This window comes from Entelurus aequoreus, linkage group LG21, assembly GCF_033978785.1.
Source record: "Entelurus aequoreus isolate RoL-2023_Sb linkage group LG21, RoL_Eaeq_v1.1, whole genome shotgun sequence".
Classification (NCBI taxonomy): Eukaryota; Metazoa; Chordata; class Actinopteri; order Syngnathiformes; family Syngnathidae; genus Entelurus; species Entelurus aequoreus.
The window spans coordinates 14,603,954-14,626,126 of NC_084751.1; the positions used below are offsets into that span (position 1 = coordinate 14,603,954).

The following is a 22,173-nucleotide window of genomic DNA, read 5'->3' on the forward strand; positions in this document are numbered from 1 at the left end:
GAGAAATGTACTATTTGCTGCAAGATGTGGCCTGCCTTCCACTCGAGTGTAGCTGAGATAGGCTCCAGCCCCCCGGTGACCCCGAGAGAGTGGTAGAAAAATGGATGGATAGATGGCCTCTGCATTAATGGGACCCAAACTCACGAGCCATACCAGAAAATACCGGTCAAATTAAGCCTACAGGAAAACCAGCTGAACGCCATGGGCATGTGTCTATAAAGTCTGTCGGAACGACAAGACTCCATGATGGACATTCTCAAAATCCTCCTAGCAATTGCCATGCCTGTCGCCAGCTCTGTGGCTGATCCTGCCGCCAGCATGAGCGCTCCGCCAACCCCAGCCACCCCAGTTGCCTGCCAGCAGCTATCCTGACCCGGGAGGTTTTCCAGTGATAATGACAATGTACACAATTCCTGACTCAATGTGAGCTCAATTTCGAGCTACAAACTTCACCTTCACCTCTGAGCGATATTTCACCATATTTTAAGTTACTGGCTGAGCGGGTGCCTGGACCACGGCAGAGTTAAACCGCCGTACTGTCACAAGCTCCTCATACACCGCCTTCTCCCAAGCCCTTGTCCAAGTATCTTGCGGAAGCTTCCAGGCAGTGGAGCGGCAAGATCTCTTTTCAAGTGGCATCAAGGCCAGCTACAGGTCTCCGACGACACCATAGTGTTCCACACCTTGGCAGCTGATTGCGACTGGGGTCCATCGGCTGTCCTCGTTACCTTCTACCTCGGGCTGGCAGAGGATATCTGCCATCACATGATCTCACTAACTCTACTCACTGATCTTGATGGATTGCAAACAGAAACATGGCTCCAAAAATAGATTGGCGAAAAAGATGTCCCACTTCGAGCAGCCCTCGTGTACGGGTCGACACGACTGGACCGCTCGTTCCGAGTGACTTTTGTGGTTGCGGAGTAGCTGATGCATCTGGGAGGCAGTTGTCTCGCGGGATAGCTGCCGATGTATTCATCTCTGCTTCTACTGTGGCACAGCAGACCACGCCCTGTCCTGCTGTCAGGACCTGCGCATGCATCACGTCCACTCATGCGCCCTCGCTCGCCAGGTGGTTCACCCACTAGTGGTCGCTCTTTTTCACCTTCCGGGGCCAACAGGATGGAGCTCCTAGATACACTATCTTGATCCAATGAGCATATTGACTGGGGGGCTGATGACAACTTCCTAGATTTAGCCTTCATTAAACTCCATGCTCTAAGCACCGCCCAATTGATGGTGCACCATGTGTTCTGGCTCCACAGTATTCCCACAGATGTGGTCTCCAACAGGGGCCTCCATTTCTAGTCTGCTGAGTGGGGGGCTTTCTGCAAGACTCTTGGCGCGTCTCCCTGCCTGTCCTCCGTTACGACCCTCAGAGCAATTGCCAGAAGGAGGGGACCAACCAAGACCTGGAGGCAGCCATTCAGTGCATCTGCCAACTGCAACCAACGACTAGGTCTGCCGATCTTCTTTCAATCGAATACGCCCACAAATCCTTCATCAGATCTGCCACAGGTCTATCACCCTTTCATGTGGCCTAAGTATTCCAGCTCTTAGTTTTTCCCTGACTGGAGTCGGACGCCAATGTTCCCATGGTGTCAGCCGACCTGCGCCGGGCACGCCTGGCATGGCACAACACAAAGCCGCACTGGCGAGAACATCTGAGCAGAATCAATGGCTTCCCAACTGCCATTGCATCCCCGCACCACTCTCCCGATTGGGACAGAAGGTGTGGTTGTCTTCCTGTGACTTATCGCTTGCCACAGACTCAAAAACTGGTTCCTATATTTGAAGGACCTTTACCTATCATCCGGGTCATCAACTTCACTGAGATTATTTGCCGCCTCCACAAATCCCTCAAGTGCAAACCAGTCTTTCATGTTTCCTTCCTCAAGCCAGTCACCTTTAGCCCGCTTTGCCCTCCAGAGATACCTCTTCCTCCTCCTCGGCTGGTCGTCGGTCACTCTGCATTTACAGTCAAAGCCAACCAGTACCTGGTTGACTGGGAAGACTACGGTCCCGAGTAGCTGAGTGGATCGATGGTCTTTTATTATCAATCCCACTCTCCCTCGTGGTGTTTACCATTGTTTCCCTGACAAGCCAGGTAAACTGCCAGGAGGCTCCACAAAAGGGGGTTAATGTTAGATTTCCTTGCCGCTGTTGTGGTTTAGCTTTTGTCGCCTCTCTTCTGCAGTTTGGCATTCGACTAGCTACAGAAAACTGGGCACACCTCATTCCAATTAGTCTGCCAGCTATTTAGGCTAAGGGCAGCATCCGGCAGACTTCACCGTTTGTTCCGTGATGCCCATGTGCTACACCGCCTTCTCAACCACTTTCTTCGGTACTACTCCTGTTTCAGGTCTGCCCAGTTTCCAGTGTAGCCTAGCGCACTATTTCTACGTCACGCTGTTTTTCAAGGTGTGATACCTTTTTGCCACCCTCACTTTTAAATTGCTCCGCCTCTGCATTTTTGAGATCCACATTGACAAGCCATTACAGTTTTCGGTTCCATTGTGTTGTCAAAAAAAATGTGAACATTATGCCTTTGAGAGCTTTATCTACAAGGGGCAACTGTAAATATTGTTTTTCCACAAAGAAAAAGGCAGCAAAGATGCTTTTAGCAGGTCTAGCTGGCTAAAGCTTCCACTGGGATAATTAAAGCAAGATGCAATAATCAACTTGTACTCAATCAATCAATCAATCAATCAATGTTTATTTATATAGCCCTAAATCACAAGTGTCTCAAAGGGCTGTACAAGCCACAACGACATCCTCGGTACAGAGCCCACATACGGGCAAGGAAAAACTCACCCCAGTGGGACGTCGGTGAATGACTATGAGAAACCTTGGAGAGGACCGCATATGTGGGTAACCCCCCCCCCCTCTAGGGGAGACCGTACTCCAGATTGGAATTGAAGTGGAGTCAAAGCAAAGGCTATAACATTTCTTTTCAAGGCATTAATTATGCAGAGGCACACTTCTGGTATTTTTGTCAAAGCTCTTTGACATGCTTAGTGGCAATGTGGGAATCTATTACAACACAATGGATTTGGATCATGACCTATCGCATCAGCTTCTGTCATCCCTTTGGAAAAGCAATGCTTTTCTCCATAGTTAGCCTAGGAAATGCAGCAATTAAGTGCAACGTTGTATGACAAAACAAGTACTGTAAAAGCTTGGAGCCATGATTCCATTTAAATAACGTGTCTTTTGTTTGTAATTATCGCCTCAAGCTGACATGGACGTCACAGAAGAAAATCACTGTGCCGGACTTTTCTTGTGACAGGCCCAGTTTGTCAATTCGCTGGGTGGTTTATTCCCAAGCGAGAAATGTCAAAAGATTAACATTAGAGCAAAATACAAAGAGACTTCACAACTCCCTGTCCTGACCTTTTTACTTGAAGCTGTCTAATGGATTGCCATTTCTATGCTAGACACTTTTAGTGAGCCATCAGCATCTTGAAGGGTTCGGGGTTAGGAGAATGGAGGCAATTATGGCGCGAGTTGTAAAGTTCAACATGGCAGACTTATTAGGGCACGGCTCCCGTACACTTTTGTCTTTCTTCACTCATTGCTCAGTGTTGGTATTTGACTGTAAAGCCGGTCAGGATTTTTCTAAGCGAGCGAGCTTCGATGACAGGAGCGCCCTGCTGTACTGCAAAAACACTATCCAAAAATGATCTTTATGACAGTAAAATAACAGTGTCTAATGACCTGGACACCATTTACTAGTGCTCATAAAATGGTACAGGTGTGTTAGGTGTAAATCTGGCCATTATGGTGATTTATCATATTTAAATAAATGTTGCCACATTATTTTATCAATAAATAATGCATGAAACTCCAAATATTGACTCTATATGTCATCTATCTATTCAGTCACTCACATTTTTAATCAGATTAGTCACTTTTGAATTTTGATTATTCATAATTAATCGCAATAAATTACTTTTTAGTTTAATTTAAAGGGCACCATTGGGATACATTGTTTAAATTTGTTTTAACTATTGAATGAACCTAAAATATAACTCCCTTTATCTTTAGGAAAATATTGGACACAATGCGTTGTCAAGCTTATGAGATGCGATCCAAGGGTAAGCCACTGTGACACTATTGTTCATTTTTAAAATGTTTTTATTTTTTATAAATGAATGTGATGATAATGTGCAATGAGGGATTTCTAATCACTGCTGTTGTTGATACTATTCATTTTTGTTTGACTACTTTTGGATTGTTTTGTGTCATGTTTGTGTGTCCTCTCAATTGCTCTGTTGATTGCTATTCTGAATGTTGCTGGGCCGAGTTTGGTTTTGGAATTGGAATTGTATTATTAAAGTATTATTGTGTATTATTTTGTTGGATTAATAAAAAAAAAAAAAAAAAAAAGGGCACCTTTGATTAATTTTGTCTTTTCTGACTTATAATACATATATAAGTATATATATATATATATATACACACTACCATTCAAAAGTTTGGGGTCACATTGAAATGTCCTTATTTTTGAAGGAAAAGCCCTGTACTTTTCAATGAAGATAGCTTTAAACTAGTCTTAACTTTAAAGAAATACACTCTATACATTGCTAATGTGGTAAATGACTATTCTAGCTGCAAATGTCTGGTTTTTGGTGCAATATCTACATAGGTGTATAGAGGCCCATTTCCAGCAACTATCACTCCAGTGTTCTAATGGTACAATGTGTTTGCTCATTGGCTCAGAAGGCTAATTGATGATTAGAAAACCCTTGTGCTATCATGTTCACACATCTGAAAACAGTTTAGCTCGTTACAGAAGCTACAAAACTGACCTTCCTTTGAGCAGATTGAGTTTCTGGAGCATCACATTTGTGGGGTCAATTAAACGCTCAAAATGGCCAGAAAAAGAGAACTTTCATCTGAAACTCGACAGTCTATTCTTGTTCTTAGAAATGAAGGCTATTCCACAAAATTGTTTGGGTGACCCCAAACTTTTGAACGGTAGTTTATATATCATATACTGTATATATAATATGTAAATAGTACATGTATGTTATATTTTATATTGCTACTATGGTACATTTTTAGTCTACTTTATACCTGCATTATCCTTTCCATCCTTATACTTTCCATCCTTTGTAACTGAGCTACTTTGTGAAAATGATTCCCAAGCGTGGCCACTGCTGCTGCTCACTCTACCCCTCACATCCCAGGGGGTGGAACAAGGGGATGGGTCAAATGCAGAGGATAATTTCACCACACCTCGTGTGTGTGTGTGTGTGAATATCAGTGGTAATTTTACTTTAAAATACAGCAAAAACATACTAAAACGACCAAACTGTCTGCCTTTGTTAGTCAACTTCTGATTATGGACCGTACTTAGCTTGAAGAAAATTCTCTGGGCTTGACCTTGTAAAATTTTCATTTTGATCCCCTGCCATTGGTGCACCATTGAACCAAATGCATTGTGGCCATTGTAGGACTTTGGACGTTAAATCCTCCTACTCCAAAAAAATTATTCCCTTTTTACAGATTCTCTACTATTATAAATCCTATTCTGAATCAAATGTTACAATCTATTGCGTCTTCTGTTCTGAATACAAAAGAAACACTCTAAAATTGTAGGATTGATTTATGGCAGAATGAATGACACCATTCTTATTTCATATGAATACAAACAAAGCACAAATGCCTGCGTAGTTGTGGTTGGTACAAAGAGGCAAAAAAAAAATTGTCTCTAATCTCCCAGTAAGGCCACAACCCAAAAGACGAAAGAGGAATACATTTCTTGGAAACTGCTTGGGAAATTATATCTTCCAAGAGCTTTATAAAACATGTGTTCAGTCAGGGTCAACTCAAACTGAGGCATGTGACCTGAAAGCAAATGAAAAGGTTTTCGAAGCTTTGCAGATTTGGTGTTCTCAAGAGAGCAGGGCCGGCTTAGAGAGAGGCACGCAAACAATATAAAGTTAAGATGAAAGAAGACTAATTGCTACACGGAGGCTTGTGTTTTTAAGACGAAAATGTGTGCATTAAATAATTGGATGTCATTATTTCAGCAGAGTGTACCTTCAAAGTGTTCCGCTGGGAACATGTGTCTTTATGAGCTGTGCAAAGTGCAGTCTCTTTGTAAACCGCTATGCTTGTTGATAATGTTAACGCAGGGGTCGGCAACCCAAAACGTTGAAAGAGCCATATTGGAGCAAAAATACAAAAAACAAATCTGTCTGGAGCTGCAAAAAATGAAAAGCCTTATAAGTCTTATAATGAAGGCAACACATAACGTAAGTGGCTATATTAGCTATAATAGTCTACTATCAACATTACTTTAAAAGTTGTATATAAGGGTTATAATGAAGACAACACATGACATAAATGGCTATATTAGCTATTGTAGCCTACTATCAAAATTACTTTAAAAGTTGTATATAAGGGTTATAATGAAGACAACACATGACATAAGTGGCTATTGTAGCCTACTAACAAAATGACGATGTGCCGCAGGCTGAAGCAAATCTTCGTTGACAGAAATGTTGAAATGTAATATTTATTCTACACATTTTTGCAACGTTAGAAGAAGTACAGAGCGCCAATAAACCTTAAAAGGCACTGCCTTTGCGTGCCGGCCCAATCACATAATATCTACGGCTTTTCACACACACAAGCGAATGCAAGGCATACTTGGTCAACAGCCATACAGGTCACACTGAGGGTGGCCGTATAAACAACTTTAACACTGTTACAAATATGCGCCACACTGTGAACCCACACCAAACAAGAGTGGCGAACACATTTCGGGAGAACATCCGCACCGTAACACAACATAAAAACAACAGAACAAATACCCAGAACCCCTTGCAGCACTAACTCTTCCGGGACGCTACAATATACACCCCCCCATACTTGCCAACCTTGAGACCTCCGATATCAGGAGGTGGGGGGCGTAGTTGGGCCGGGGGACGTGGTTAAGGGTGTGGTTAAGAGGAGAGTATATTTACAGCTAGAATTCACCAACTCAAGTATTTCATATTTATATATATATATATATATATATATATATATATATATATATATATATATATATATATATATATGAAATACTTGACTTTCAGTGAATTCTAGCTATATATATATATATATATATATATATATATATATATATATATATATATATATATATATATATATATATATATATATATATATATATATATATATATATATTTATTTTATTATACATATAAATAAAATAAATACTTGAATTTCAGTGTCCCGGAAGCTATCCAGTAGCTGGCAGAATTGTCCTGTTTAACTTCTCTGTTCATGAATGAGTATATCATTTCAGCCGCCGTGTTCAATGGAGAAGTCTGTTCTACAAAATGTACAGGCAACATAATTACATACCCCTTCCCCTTCGAACTGTCCTGGATGAACTGAAATTCTTGTTTCCATTCGTTTTGGAACTTGCAAGCGTATTTGTTCATCTTGCTCGTCGACGGCGTCGCCATGTCTGTAACTTCCTCGTTCTTCTGCTTCGTCTCCTTGTTGTGTGCGCAGTTGTGCACTCTACTCTCTAAAAGCCGTAGATGTTATGACGTCATTGGGCAGTTTATATTGTGGGAAAGCGGACGTGAGAACAGGCTGTCCCCACTCAGGTCCGCATTGAGCTGGAGGGGGCGTGGCCTCCAGCTTCGGCTGAATACCGGGAGTTTGTCGGGAGAACATTTCTGCCGGGAGGTTATCGGGAGAGGCGCTGAATACCGGGAGTATCCCGCTAAAAACGGGAGGGTTGGCAAGTATGCACCCCCCGCTACCTCCTAACCCTCCCCAACTTCAACCCCGCCCACCTCAACCTCCTCATGCTCTCTCAGGGAGAGCATGTCTCAAATTCCAAGCTGCTGTTTTGAGGCATGTTAAAAAAAAAAAAAGCACTTTGTGACTTCAATAATAAATATGGCAGTGCCATGTTGGCATTTTTTTCCATAACTTGAGTAGATTTATTTTGGAAAACCTTGTTACATTGTTTAATGCATCCAGCGGGGCATCACAACAAAATTAGGCATAATAATGTGTTAATTCCACGACTGTATATATCGATATCGGTTTATATCGGAATCGGTAATTAAGAGTTGGACAATATCGGAATATCGGATATCGGCAAAAAAGCCATTATCGGACATCTCTAAGTATTATAAATCCAGACTCTTAGATAGTAACAAGCCAAAATAAAATCTGCCGTCTCCAGTTAGATGTCTTCTAAGAACAAGGCTTACTCGGCCTGTCAGAAACCTGTAAGGATCGTTAAACCAGGGGGGCAATGGAGGTCCTAAGAGTGTTTCTTCGACAAACCACTTAAGTTTTCTGTTTTTTAGAGGACAAACGATCCCTCCATAGACGAGAAGCTGAAGACGGGGCTTGGTGAATCTCCAGCTGGCTGTAATCATCTCTGTAAACTTGGCTAAATCAAAGAACCAATCACCGTGTTCAAATACTTGACCGCAGATTACACGAGCGCTTCATCCTTTGACTCGCTCTCATTCGCCTGGCAATTGCATTTCTCAGCTTTGTAATTACGTGTGACATTGTTTAAGATCTTTCCTTTTTTTTTTTTTTCGCTTAAGAAATCAAACAGGAACCACTGAAGCATAAAAGTCAGTTATTTGGACTCGTTGATGAGGTGTCCCTGAATTTTTTTTATTTTTTTTTTCCGACTGTGTCGCAACCCCATGAAAGTGTTTAATTTGTCTTTCAAGAACACGTATCATCGAGTGAACCTAACGGCCAGCAAAAAAAAAAAAAAAAAAGAGAAGAAAATCACTGTTGGTAATTTCAGAGTTTCAAAATTGGGTTTGTTCAAGCGTGACACAATGTCACATGGCATCGAAAGGTAAATAGAGAAAATGCTCGGTTTGTGTGTTTACCTTGCAGATGAAGCTTGCTCTCTGGGCTCTGCAGAAGGATGGAGCTCACAGAGTCCAGATTGTCGTAGCTGCTGCATCCCAGTGGGCCTGTCCGTGTCTCGGTCACCTATAAAACAATTAGATCCCCTTTGAAAATAAATTACATTTTGGGAAAATTAAATTTTGGCTGAGATGCTAGCATTGCAGTTGGGCATCGAGTGTCGGTCAGCAATGGGAACCAGGTCTTACATTGCATTCCGGAAAGCATTCACACCGCTTCACTTTTTACACATTTTGTTATGGTACTAATCCCAAAATGGAATAAATCAATTTTGTCCTCAAAGTTCTACAGACAATACCTCATAATGACAATGTCTAAAGTTTGTTTTCTTTTCAAATTTATAAGAAATAAAAAACTAAACTATCACATGTACATACGTATTCGCAGCACTTGCTCATTACTTTGTTGATGCACCTTTGACAGCAATTACAGCCTTAAGTCTTTTTGAATATGATGCCACAAGCTTGGCACACCTATCTTTGGGCAGTTTCCATTCCACTTTGCAGCACCTCTCAAGCTCCATCAGGTTGGATGGGAAGCGTTGGTTTTCATCCAGGATGTTTTTTGTACATTGCTACTACATATGTCCGATAATGGCTTTTTTGCCGATATCCGATATTCCGATAATGTCCAACTCTTAATTACCGATTCCGATATCAACCGATACCGATACATACAGTTGTGGAATTAACACATTATTATGCCTAATTTTGTTGTGATGCCCCGCTGGATGCATTAAACAATGTAACACGGTTTTCCAAAATAAATCAACTCAAGTTACGGAAAAAAATGCCAACATGGCGCTGCCATATTTATTATTGAAGTCACAAAGTGCATTGTTATTTTTAACATGCCTCGAACAGCAGCTTGGAATTTGGGACATGCTCTCCTTGAGAGAGCATGAGGAGGTTGAGGTGGGCGGGGCTGGGGGGGGCGGGGTTGAGATGGGGGCGTAGGGGGTAGCGGGGGGTGTATATTGTAGCGTCCCGGAAGAGTTAGTGCTGCAAAGGGTTCTGGGTATTTGTTCTGTTGTGTTTATGTTGTGTTACGGTGCGGCTGTTCTTCCGAAATGTGTTTTTCATTCTTGTTTGGTGTGGGTTCACAGTGTGGCGCATATTTGTAACAGTGTTAAAGTTATTTATACGGTCACCCTCAGTGTGACCTGTAAGGCTGTTGACCAAGTATGCGTTGCATTCACTTCTGTGTGTGAAAAGCCGTAGATATTATGTGATTGTGTCGCTGAACACAAGACAATAATGACTGTGCATGTGAGCTGTGTGGTTGGTATTTTTATGTATTTTATGTATTTGTATCTATTTATCTATGTTCTTATGTTTTTATGTGTTATTATGAATTTGCACTAAATAAGTTTTGCATACAATTTCGTTGTACAATGTACAATGACAATAAAGATATATTCTATTCTATTCTATTGGGCCGGCACGCAAAGGCAGTGCCTTTAAGGCACGCCCCCAATATTGTTGTTTGGGTGGAAATCGGGAGAAATTCAGGAGAATGGTTGCCCCGGGAGATTTTCGGGAGGGGCACTGAAATTCGGGAGTCTCCCGGGAAAATCGGGAGGGTTGGCAAGTATGACTGGGAGACGTAAGTGCTCTGTACTTCTCCCTACGTCCGTCTACCACTCCGTACAGCGGCGTTTTAAAAAGTCATACATTTTACTTTTTGAAACCGATACCGATAATTTCCGATATTAAATTTTACAGCATTTATCGGGCCGATAATATCGGCAGTCCGATGTTATCGGAAATCTCTAATTGCTACATTCATCATTCCCTGTATCCTGATTAGTCTCCCAGTTCCTTCCACTGAAAACCATCCCCACATTATGATGCTTCACTTTCGGGATGGTATTGGCCCGGTTTCCTCTAATGATGATGCCTGGCATTCACGCCAAAGAATTCAATCTCTGTCTCATTGGACCAGAGAATTTTGTTTGTCATGGTCTTTCAGGTGCATTTTGGCAAATTGGTTTACTCAGGAATAGCTTCCTTCTGGCCTCTATACCACACAGGACATACCATAAAGAGGAACGCTGTAGCTCTGAGAGAGTGACTATCGGGTTCTTAGTCACCTCTCTGAATGCGGCAATGTACGGAGACATCCTAGATGAAAACCAACGCTTGCCATCCAACCTGATGGAGCTTGAGAGATGCTGCAAAGAGGACTGGGTAAAGGGGAATGGGCAAAACTGCCCAAGCTTGTGGCATCGTATTAAAAAAAAAAAAAAACCTGAGGCTGTAATTGCTGCCAAAGGTGCATCAACAAAGTATTGAGCACAAGCTGTAAATACTTAAAGGCCTACTGAAATGAATTTTTTTTATTTAAACGGGGATAGCAGATCTATTCTATGTGTCATACTTGATCATTTCGCGATATTGCCATATTTTTGCTGAAAGGATTTAGTATAGAACAACGACGATAAAGATTGCAACTTTTGGTATCTGATAAAAAAAAGGCTTGCACCTACCGGAAGTAGCGTGACGTAGTCAGTTGAACATATACGCAAAGTTCCCTATTGTTTACAATGATGGCCGCATGAAGTGAGAGAGATTCAGACCGAGAAAGCGACAATTTCCCCATTAATTTGAGCGAGGATGAAAGATTTGTGGATGAGTAAAGTGCAAGTGAAGGACTAGTGGGGAGTTGAAGCTATTCAGATAGGGAAGATGCTGTGAGAGCCGGGGGTGACCTGATATTCAGCTGGGAATGACTACAACAGTAAATAAACACAAGACATATATATACTCTATTAGCCACAACACAACCAGGCTTATATTTAATATGCCACAAATTAATCCTGCATAAAAACACCTGCGTGTTTGTTATGCTAGCTCCTAGCTCCTCTGCTAGCTCCTAGCTCCATAGAACACGCCAATACAATTCAAACACCTGATCAACACACACAATCACTCAGCCCAAAAGACCGTTTACCTAACCCAAGGTTCATAAAGCTTATATATTTTTAAAAAGTTACGTACGTGACGCGCACATACGGTCAAGTTATCGAATGTTTAGCAGCCAAGGCTGCATACTCACGGTACCTGATATTCAGCTGGGAATGACTACAACAGTAAATAAACACAAGACATAAATATACTCTATTAGCCACAACACAACCAGGCTTATATTTAATATGCCACAAATTAATCCTGCACAATAACACCTGCGTGTTTGTTATGCTAGCTCCTAGCTCCTCTGCTAGCTCCTAGCTCCATAAAACACGCCAATACAATTCAAACACCTGATCAACACACACAATCACTCAGCCCAAAAGACCGTTCACCTAACCCAAGGTTCATAAAGCTTATATATTTTTAAAAAGTTACGTACGTGACGCGCACTTACGGTACGGTACGTGTTATGCTAGCTCCTAGCTCCTCTGCTAGCTCCTAGCTCCATAGAACACGCCAATACAATTCAAACACATGATCAACACACACAATCACTCAGCCCAAAAGACCGTTCACCTAACCCAAGGTTCATAAAGCTTATATATTTTAAAAAAGTTACGTACATACGCAAAAAAAAGCCAAAGCTGCATACTCACAGTAGCACGTCTGCGTCTTTGTCATCCAAATCAAAGTAATCCTGGTAAGAGTCTGTGTTGTCCCAGTTCTCTACAGGCGTCTGTGTATCCAAATCAAAAGTCCTCCTGGTTAGAGTCTCTGTTATCCGAGTTCTTCCATCTTGACTGCATCTTTCGGGAATGTAAACAAAGAAGCGCCGGCTGTGTACTGTTGTGGCTGACTACGTTCGAAAAATACGTCCATTTCGCACCGACAACTTTCTTCTTTGCTTGCTTGGCTTCCTTCTCCATAATGCAATGAACATGATTGAAACAGATTCACGAACACAGATGTCCAGAATACTGTGGAATTATGAAATGAAAACAGAGCTTTTTCGTATCGGCTTCAATGTGGAAGGCATACCCGTGTTCGCCGGGCTACGTCACACGCATACGTCATCCTCAGAGGCGTTTCGAACCGGAAGTTTAGCGGCAAATTTAAAATGTCACTTTATAAGTTAACCCGGCCGTATTGGCATGTGTTATAATGTTAAGATTTCATCATTGATATATAAACTATCAGACTGCGTGGTCGGTAGTAGTGGGTTTCAGTAGGCCTTTAAGTATATTTGATTTTTTAAAATTTGTAATACATTTGCAAAAATTGTCATTATGGTGTATCGTGTGTAGAATTTTTAGGACAAAACTGGATTTATTCCATTTTGGAATAAGGCTGTAACATAACAAAATGCGGAAAAAGTGTGCTGTGAATGATTTCCCAATGCAATGTACATTCAGATTTTCCCAGAACTGTCCAAATGTTAAAACGCCATTTCCTATTTTTGAAGCCCAGCCTATTAACAAATAGTTCAATACGAGTCAAGAGAGAACCTTTTTTTGTTGTATTTGTGTAGTTGCAAACTTAGGGAATAATTCCCTTGACACAGGATTTAAATGAGTATTAGATAGTAGTTTAGGCTTTTTTTTGGTTATTGTGTACTATTGACTTCGTTTTGCTCAAATAATTGATTGTACTGTAATTAAAAATACAAAAATAAAACAATATATGGTTTTGTTACTCTGTCAATAGCACCCACTATAAATCAATTGTGATCGATATCGGCCAGTTTCGCTCAACGAGGATCAGAAATCAACAGCATAAAACCCTGATCGGAAAATCTCCATCTCTAAAATATGAACAGGATATGTGCAAATGTTTTTGATGAGGATTTCAAAAATTAAGTGAAACTTTTGTGGAAGTGCACTACAGTGGAAAGAAACCTACTATGTATATACAAGCTTAAACAATTGATATTTATATACTACTGTGGGGGGAGGTGTGGTCAGCGCCCCTGCAGGAGCAAAGGTCACCACCTCTGTCTATGGTGCTGAGGACGAGCACCATCGGATGGGGGCGGGGCATGTGACAGGTGATTAAATTTCACAGGTGGTACGTGTTAATCTAATCATCTGTTGTCTTTAACAGTAAGCGGCCGAGAGCAGGGGAAAAGTCACGTTCTACTGGAGAAAGACTTTGACAAACAATCTATGCACAATAAAACTTTGTTAAAACTGCACGCTTGGCTCCTGTGCCATGTCTACAGTTGAACTGCTAGGAAGCAACTTCTACAACTACATTTCTAAATCTAAAATTCTAAGTACAATTTTTGATCCTCCCTCTTGAATTGAGAATCGTTGGGAACCGGAATGGAAACGAGGAATCGTAATCGTTCACATTCAAATTATGCCCACGTGTAATGTAGATACCCTCAGTGTTGGATCATCATTCCACACATGGTTGGTGACCTATGGACAATTTTGCTAGTTTTTCAACAAATCTTGCTAATATTTTGAAACACAAATTTTGTGGTTATTGGGCTAAAAAACCTGTGTAAGAAATGTCAAGTCCATCAGAATTTTGGTGGTCAAATTTGGGGTTTTATGACAGTGCCACCATGTGGTGTATTCGTCAGAAATATTATGCATTGGTAAGCACTAGTGTTGTCCTGAAACCAATATTTTAGTACAGGTACCAAAATGTATTTTGATACTTTTCGGTACTTTTCGATACTTTTCTAAATAAAAGGGACCACAAAAAATGGCATTATTGGCTTTATTTTAACAAAAAATCTTACGGTACATTAAACATATTTGTATTATTGCAGTTTGTTCTTAATTAAAAGAGTGAACATACAAGAAAACTTGTATTTTATTAGTAAGTAAACAAACAAAGGTTTCTAATTAGTCTGCTGACATATGCAGTAACATATTGTGTCATTTATCATTCTATTATTTTGTCAACATTATTAAGGACAAGTGGTGCAACATTAATTAATCTACTTGTTCATTTACTGTTAATATCTGCTTACTTTCTCTTTTACATGTTATATCTACACTTCTGTTAAAATTTAGTAATCACTTAATCTTCTGTATTTTGATACTTTACGTTAGTTTTGGATCATACCACAAATTTAGGTATCAATCCAGGGACATATCTCTTGAGTTTATAAACATAATATACATTTAAAAAAAACAAAATAAGATCATCAAAAAATATTGATGTAATCATAGTAGTGTCGACTAGATGCGCTCCTGCACTTGGTATCATTACAGTGGATGTCAGGTGTAGATCCACCAATGGCGTTTGTTTACATTTTGACGCCGGTGAGCTACGGTGTGTAGTAAAGCATGTTTAGCTATTCCTCGTCCTGCAGGTATGATACTTGTAAGAAACTTACTTTATTTGTCGTCATGGAGGCGAGGATTAGTGATTTAGAAGTGGCTAAAACACTGCAGACTGTGGCTGGACTTTAGCCGCTAGCGAGCTAGCCATGTCTTAAAGCACCTCTTCCTGAGGGCGTTTCAGTGTTATAACTTCACCTTTATCTTTAATTTTTAAGCCAAAATGCATCCGTTCTCCCTTTTCTGTCTACACTGTGTCTGTTTGTAAGTACTCTGTGATTGTGCGCTGCCGAACATGCTCCTCCGCTCGTAAACCAGCAATGACACGACAGGGGTACTTTTTAGAGGCGGTATAGTACCGAATAAGATTCATTAGTATCGCGGTACTATACTAATACCGGTATACCGTGCAACCCTAGTATGCACAGTAGGGGTGCATGTTTTGCTGAATGTTTTCTACTGTTTGCAAGGTGATACATTAACAATAACAATAGGGACCACAGCATTATTTCTGTACGTATTTAAATTGAATTAAATTAAAATGTCCATTAAATGACCACTGAGGACAATGGTAGGTCGTTAAATCTTATAAGTGTATGTTTAAGTATTATTCCAGACAGATTCCAGAAAGATGAATCCATTCTTCGACATTAAAACCGCTGGCAACATGCCTAACTTGCCACTAAGGATGGGCCTAAAACACTTTTATGGGGGGCATAAATGGACATTTTTCTCAAATAAAAGCCCACGCCAAACAACCTCGCCAAGACGTATAACAATCGCTGCCGAGGCCCAGCCTTGAACTGCTGTCCCAGGAAATAATAGAGCCATTCCGACGTGAAGAGGCTGCCTTAAATGTATACCGTTAACATTGGAGCGCTCTGAAAGGTTGTCCTTAAAAAAGAATGGGGGACAATAAACTATCGTCTGCACCTATTGAGAAGTGGCTAAATGTAGCTTTAAAAAGGTTGCAAAAAAAACGATAAGGGTTATCATGGACATACTTTGGAATGACTGTGTAATGCTGTCTTACACAGTATATGTACTGTATAACCTAAAAATATGTAACTATTACAGGCTTAATGCAAAAAGTGCTATTTAGTCGTTTTGAATCCAAACCAACACATAGAGACAAATGCTAGCAAAGAAAAGTGTGCACAATTTGTGAGACACTTTACCCGCGTCTTTAATGTCGATCTTGCACCAGATGGTGTGCTGACATGCAAGAAATTAGACAGATGTATTTCTTAGCTGCAGCATCAGGTCGTTAAGGTGGGCGGGGGATGCAAAATCAAAATTAGGCGGCGGTTGCAACTCTGAAGGAGAACTCTGGTAGACTGTCATCGGATGCCACGTCAGGCTCGTGTGTTTTATCACTTTTACTGCGGCAGGAAAGTGGGAACGTATTGGTGTTGGTGTCAATAGAACGGATGGCTCATCGCGGGGGTGCTAAAACGGAAGCGGTTTAAAAAAGCTACATTAACACAACATAAATTGAACACCTGCCTATTATTGGAATAATCCCCATCCTGTGCACTTTATTGCTATTGCACTGCAAAAAGTCAGTGTTCAAAAACAAGGAAAAAATATATAAACATTAGGGGTATTTTATTTGAATTAAGCAAAATTATCTACCAATAGAACAAAAAAATTCGGCTCGTCAAGACTTTCCAAAACAAGTAAAATTAGTTTACCTCAATTAACCCAAAAATACCTTAAAATAAATATGTTCTCACTAATAACAAGTGCACTTGTCTTGGTAGAAAAAGTTGTGAAATTGTGTTAGATGTAAATATAAACGGAATACAATGATTTGCAAATGATTTTCAACCCATATTCAGTTGAATATGCTACAAAGACAACATATTTGATGTTTAAACTGATAAACATATTTTTTTTTGCAAATAATCATTAACTTTAGAATTTGATGCCAGCAACTCGTGACAAAGAAGTCGGGAAAGGTGGCAATAAACACTGATAAAGTTGAGGAATGCTCATCAAACACTTATTTGGAACGTCCCACAGGTGAACAGGCAAATTGGGAACAGGTGGGTGCCATGATTGGGTATAAAAGTAGATTCCATGAAATGCTCAGTCATTCACAAACAAGGATGGGACGAGGGTCAAATTGTTGAACAGTTTAAGAAAAACCTTTCTCAACCAGCTATTGCAAGGAATTTAGGGATTTCACCATCTACGCTCCGTAATATAATCAAAGGGTTTAGAGAATCTGGAGAAATCACTGCACGTAAGCAGCTAAGCCTGTGACCTTCGATCCCTCAGGCTGTACTGCATCAACAAGCGACATCAGTGTGTAAAGGATATCACCACATGGGCTTAGGAACACTTCAGAAACCCACTGTCAGTAACTACAGTTGGTCGCTACATCTGTAAGTGCAAGTTAAAACTCTCCTATGCAAGGCGAAAACCGTTTATCAACAACACCCAGAAACGCAGTCGGCTTCGCTGGGCCTGAGGTCATCTAAGATGGACTGATACAAAGTGGAAAAGTGTTCTGTGGTCTGACGAGTCCACATTTCAAATTGTTTTTGGAAACTGGGGACATCGTGTCCTCCGGACCAAAGAGGAAAAGAACCATCCGGATTGTTATAGGCGCAAAGTTGAAAAGCCAGCATCTGTGATGGTATGGGGGTGTATTAGTGCCCAAAACATGGGTAATTTACACATCTTTGAAGGCGCCATTAATGCTGAAAGGTACATACAGGTTTTGGAGCAACATATGTTGCCATCCAAGCAATGTTACCATGGACGCCCCTGCTTATTTCAGCAAGACAATGCCAAGCCACGTGTTACATCAACGTGGCTTCATAGTAAAAGAGTGTGGGTACTAGACTGGCCTGCCTGTAGTCCAGACCTGTCTCCCATTGAAAATGTGTGGCGCATTATGAAGCATGACCCATGTCAGTGACTTCAAACTTGACATCTCATTGGCTTGTTCTGAGACACGATCAAGTTTTTCTGCACTGAATTTTAAAACACTAAATTTTTAAACACACATTTTACTCAAATTGTCAGCATAATTGGACTAAATTGAAATGCAAAAAATTCAGTTCCATAAATTTAGTTTCAAAAAATGCTTCCATGACAAATTAATCTCCATAATGCGCCACACATTGAAAATGTGTGGCGCATTATGGAGACTAAAATAGCACAACGGAGATCCCCGGACTGTTAAACAACTTAAGCTGTACATCAAGCAAGAATGGGAAAGAATTCCACCTGAGAAGCTTAAAAAATGTGTCTCCTCAGTTCCCAAACGTTTACTGAGTGTTGTTAAACTACTTTGGCACGTGTTGTAGCTATGAAATTCTAAGTTAATTATTATTTGCAAAAAAAAAAAAAGTTTATGAGTTTGAACATCAAATATCTTGTCTTTGTAGTGCATTCAATTGAATATGGGTTGAAAAGGATTTGCAAATCATTGTATTCCGTTTATATTTACATCTAACACAATTTCCCAACTCATATGGAAACGGGGTTTGTACATTGTTTTTTTTTCATGCTCGAAGTAAAAAATGATTACTTTAAAAAAGTAGTTTTATACTTGTGAGTGTTAATGACACAGCTTTGCATCAATTGATATTCTAGTTTTAAGCATGTTTTACTCAATATAGGTCACAAAATCTCAGCAACAAGCTGTAATATCTTACTGAGATAATTTAGGACCAAAACCCTTAAAACAAGTAAAACAAGTAAAACACTCAAACATAAAATCTGCTTAGTGAAAATAATTATCTTATCAGACAGAAAATAAGCAAATATCACCCTTATTTGAGATATTTAATTGTACCTAGATTTCAGTTTTTGCAGTGTGAGTCCTATCATCTAACTAAGGCATGTATGACAGACAGAAGTATATCACTTGAACTGCACTACTAATTCAATTAAATGCTCGTGTTTACATCTAACGATATAACAGAACCGGGTTAGCTTTTTACCCCCCCGAGTGGTAAACAACATAAATTATGGTTGATCAGGCCTCTGGCGTGTACTTTGTTTCAATAAAAACCTTAATGTTTACACCCTCAAAGGGCAATGTGACACAACCTTAGCTATTAAAAGCTAACGAGCTACAAATAGTTTGTGAAATTGCATTTTTAAGTAAGCGCCGTTGTTATATTCCAAGGAGTGTCTACAGTGTCTTAGCAGCTGCAAATACAGGACTGGAAATTGACTGAGTTGATATCCTCCAATGCTTTCAAAACCAATCTGAAAGCATGAAGGGTTGCCTCGTCTTCTCGTTGCACTTACTTGTAATTGTTTTAATGTTAATGCGTATTGATCTGTGTTTGTTGTTATTGTGTATGATCAATCAATCAATCAATCAATGTTTACTTATATAGTCCTAAATCACGAGTGTCTCAAAGGGCTGCACGAGCCACAACGACATCCTCGGCTCAGATCCCACATCAGGGCAAGACAAACTCAACCCAATGGGATGACAATGAGAAACCTTGGAGGGGACCGCAGAGCTTTAGAACTTAGTTGTACAAATCCCCTTCTGTGTTTGTCCCTGACACCCGCATTTCAGGCTGGGCGCTCTGGAAACACTCTGTGGAAACGCTCCCCACCCACACTGCTTAGTGCCTGGTCTGAGCTGCTGTGACTTAGATTACCATAGTAACTAATTAGATGACCATAGTAACTAGTATATCATGCAAAAGCGCATATTCCAACCATTGAAATACTTTGTATAGTTCAAGACTTCCGGTAATTTGAAAACATCCCTGCACATCCTAATGGCACACTGCAAAAACTGAAATCTAAATAAGATGAAATATCTCAAATAAGGGTGATATTTGCTTATTTTCTGTCTGATAAGATGATTCTTCTCACTAAGCAGATTTTATGTTAGAGTGTTTTACTTGTTTTAAGGGTTTTGGTCCTAAATTACCTCAGTAAGATATTACAGCTTGTTGCTGAGATTTGATGACCTATATTGAGTAAAACATGCTTGAAACTAGAATATCAACTGTTGCAAAGCTGTGTCATCAACACTCACGCATAAAACTACTTTTTTAAAGTAATCATTTCTTATTTCAAGCATGAAAAAAAAAAAAATCATGACTTTGACACAATTGTGTCTCATATAAAAACAGATGACAGCCGAATGGATGGACTTTGCTATTTTATTTCCAATGAAACAATAGAAAATACATACTCATATAGTAGTATAGTTGTTATTAGTGAGAATATACTTATTTTAAGATATTTTTGGGTTCATTGAGGTTAGCTAATTTTACTTGTTTTGGAATGTCCTGACAAGCCAAATTTTCTTGTTCTATTGGCAGATAATTTTGCTTAGTTCAAATAAAATACCCCCCATTTTTGTAATTTTTCTTCTTGTTTTTCAACACTGACTTTTTGCAGTGCAGCTACAGTTTCCATCTTAAAGATCTCAACAAATTATTTGGGAATGTCCGGCGGGCCTTATTGAAAAGCTTAACGGGCCGCCTGCGGCCCCCGGGCCTTAATTTGCCCAGGTCTGATATAAATAATGCCTAATTTAGCATTGCTGTGGACCCCTGTGACAGGCTAATACATCTATATTGCAGCTGAACATTTTCCCCAAAGATATAACGTCTAAAGAACAATATTTTTTTCATAATTTTTGCCCATTTATTTTGTTTTGTTAACTTTTTCAATCAATTCCGAAGCGGCAATGAGGTTTTGAATTGGCTTCACTGCGGTAGGAGATAACACATTTATTTCCCCTTGGACCTATCAACCATTTTTTTTAAGGGAAACAGTATGTTAGAATTACTTGTATTCTTATTGATGCTATTTGAAGTCTTTCAGACGAATCGGATTCTTATTAAATTTTATTACAGTTTTTTATATATTTTATGATTAGCAGTCTTTATATAATGACTGTCAGCCAAGCAGGCTAAATTTGCCATGCGAACAATCAGCTGATGTTATCGTTTTTTGGGGTTGGGGAGCATATTACTTATTAACTCCCTTTAAAAGGTTGCACAGCATTTTGCTTTGTAACTGAACAAACCGTATTTGTCCCTCGTCACCAGAACACGCCGAAACACGTTTACATTAGTTTGCAGTCCTAATAGATGTGCATAAACATGAGCGCGGTGATACACAGCTTTATGGATTAAAGAGCAGCCCTGGTAATCTCTGGGATTTTAGGAGAGCTACAGTGCACACCCCTCCTTGCTAGCATAGACCATAAACTGCACACCAGATTATGAAAATGAGAGTAAAGGGTAGTAAAAATGCAAGGGGCAATCAAACGACTGAAGTGGGCCTAGAGGGAGAGGGGAGGATTTGGATTATTAAGCGGAACACAACAGTGGAATTCCACCGGGCCCACCCCTCCTCAACTATTCCGCAGCCCCGCCGTCAGAAAGCACAGTTCCGGAACAGCCTCCGTAATTGTCATCTGGCATAAAAAAAAAAAAAAAAAAAAAAAAAATATATATATATATATATATATATATATATCTTAGCGTGGTAAATAAAACCATGCACAGGAGATCCAAAGTTTCCTCTGCTGTAAAGTCACTGAATAAATAGAGCGTGTGCTATTCCCAGCTGCACCAAAAGCAAGAACCAGATTTTCCCAATGCTAAATTAATCCTGATGACGCACATTAGCGTGCAGAAGTCGCCGTTAGATTTGTTTTAAAGTAGAATATCGCTTATTTTGAAAACTATGGCCCCAATTTAAAAGAAACAAAATCATAGAATGCACAATTTGTGTCTTATTTCATATCCGTACTGTGTTGCCACCAGCTGGCATGCAATAATTTGCATTGGTTGCTAGTTTTATGCTTGCAGGCCTCCGTAGTTGCCGTAATTTGGTGATCATTTTGCGCTATAACGTTCCTTTTTAGTCACAGTCATTCTTTACTTTAACTCAACTTTACTTAATTTAACTAAATAATGAAGAGGGGCCGGAGGTGTCAGGGGCCGGACATCAACATTGGGATGTTTCTTTAGAAAGTGCCTCCACAGGTTACAATTAGAGATGTCCGATAATGGCTTTTT

At 40.0% G+C, this 22,173-nt stretch overlaps 1 protein-coding gene across 5 annotated transcripts in view; it reads right to left on the bottom strand.

Moving 5' to 3' along the window:
* Positions 1-22,173, bottom strand: part of brinp1 (bone morphogenetic protein/retinoic acid inducible neural-specific 1) — a 338,696-nt gene that overhangs the window by 72,767 nt on the left and 243,756 nt on the right. For all 5 annotated transcript variants that reach the window (XM_062031022.1, XM_062031017.1, XM_062031021.1 and 2 more), the window contains one exon: positions 8,901-9,006. In XM_062031022.1, the coding sequence (XP_061887006.1) occupies positions 8,901-9,006 (106 nt within the window). The remainder of the gene's footprint in view (positions 1-8,900; positions 9,007-22,173) is intronic.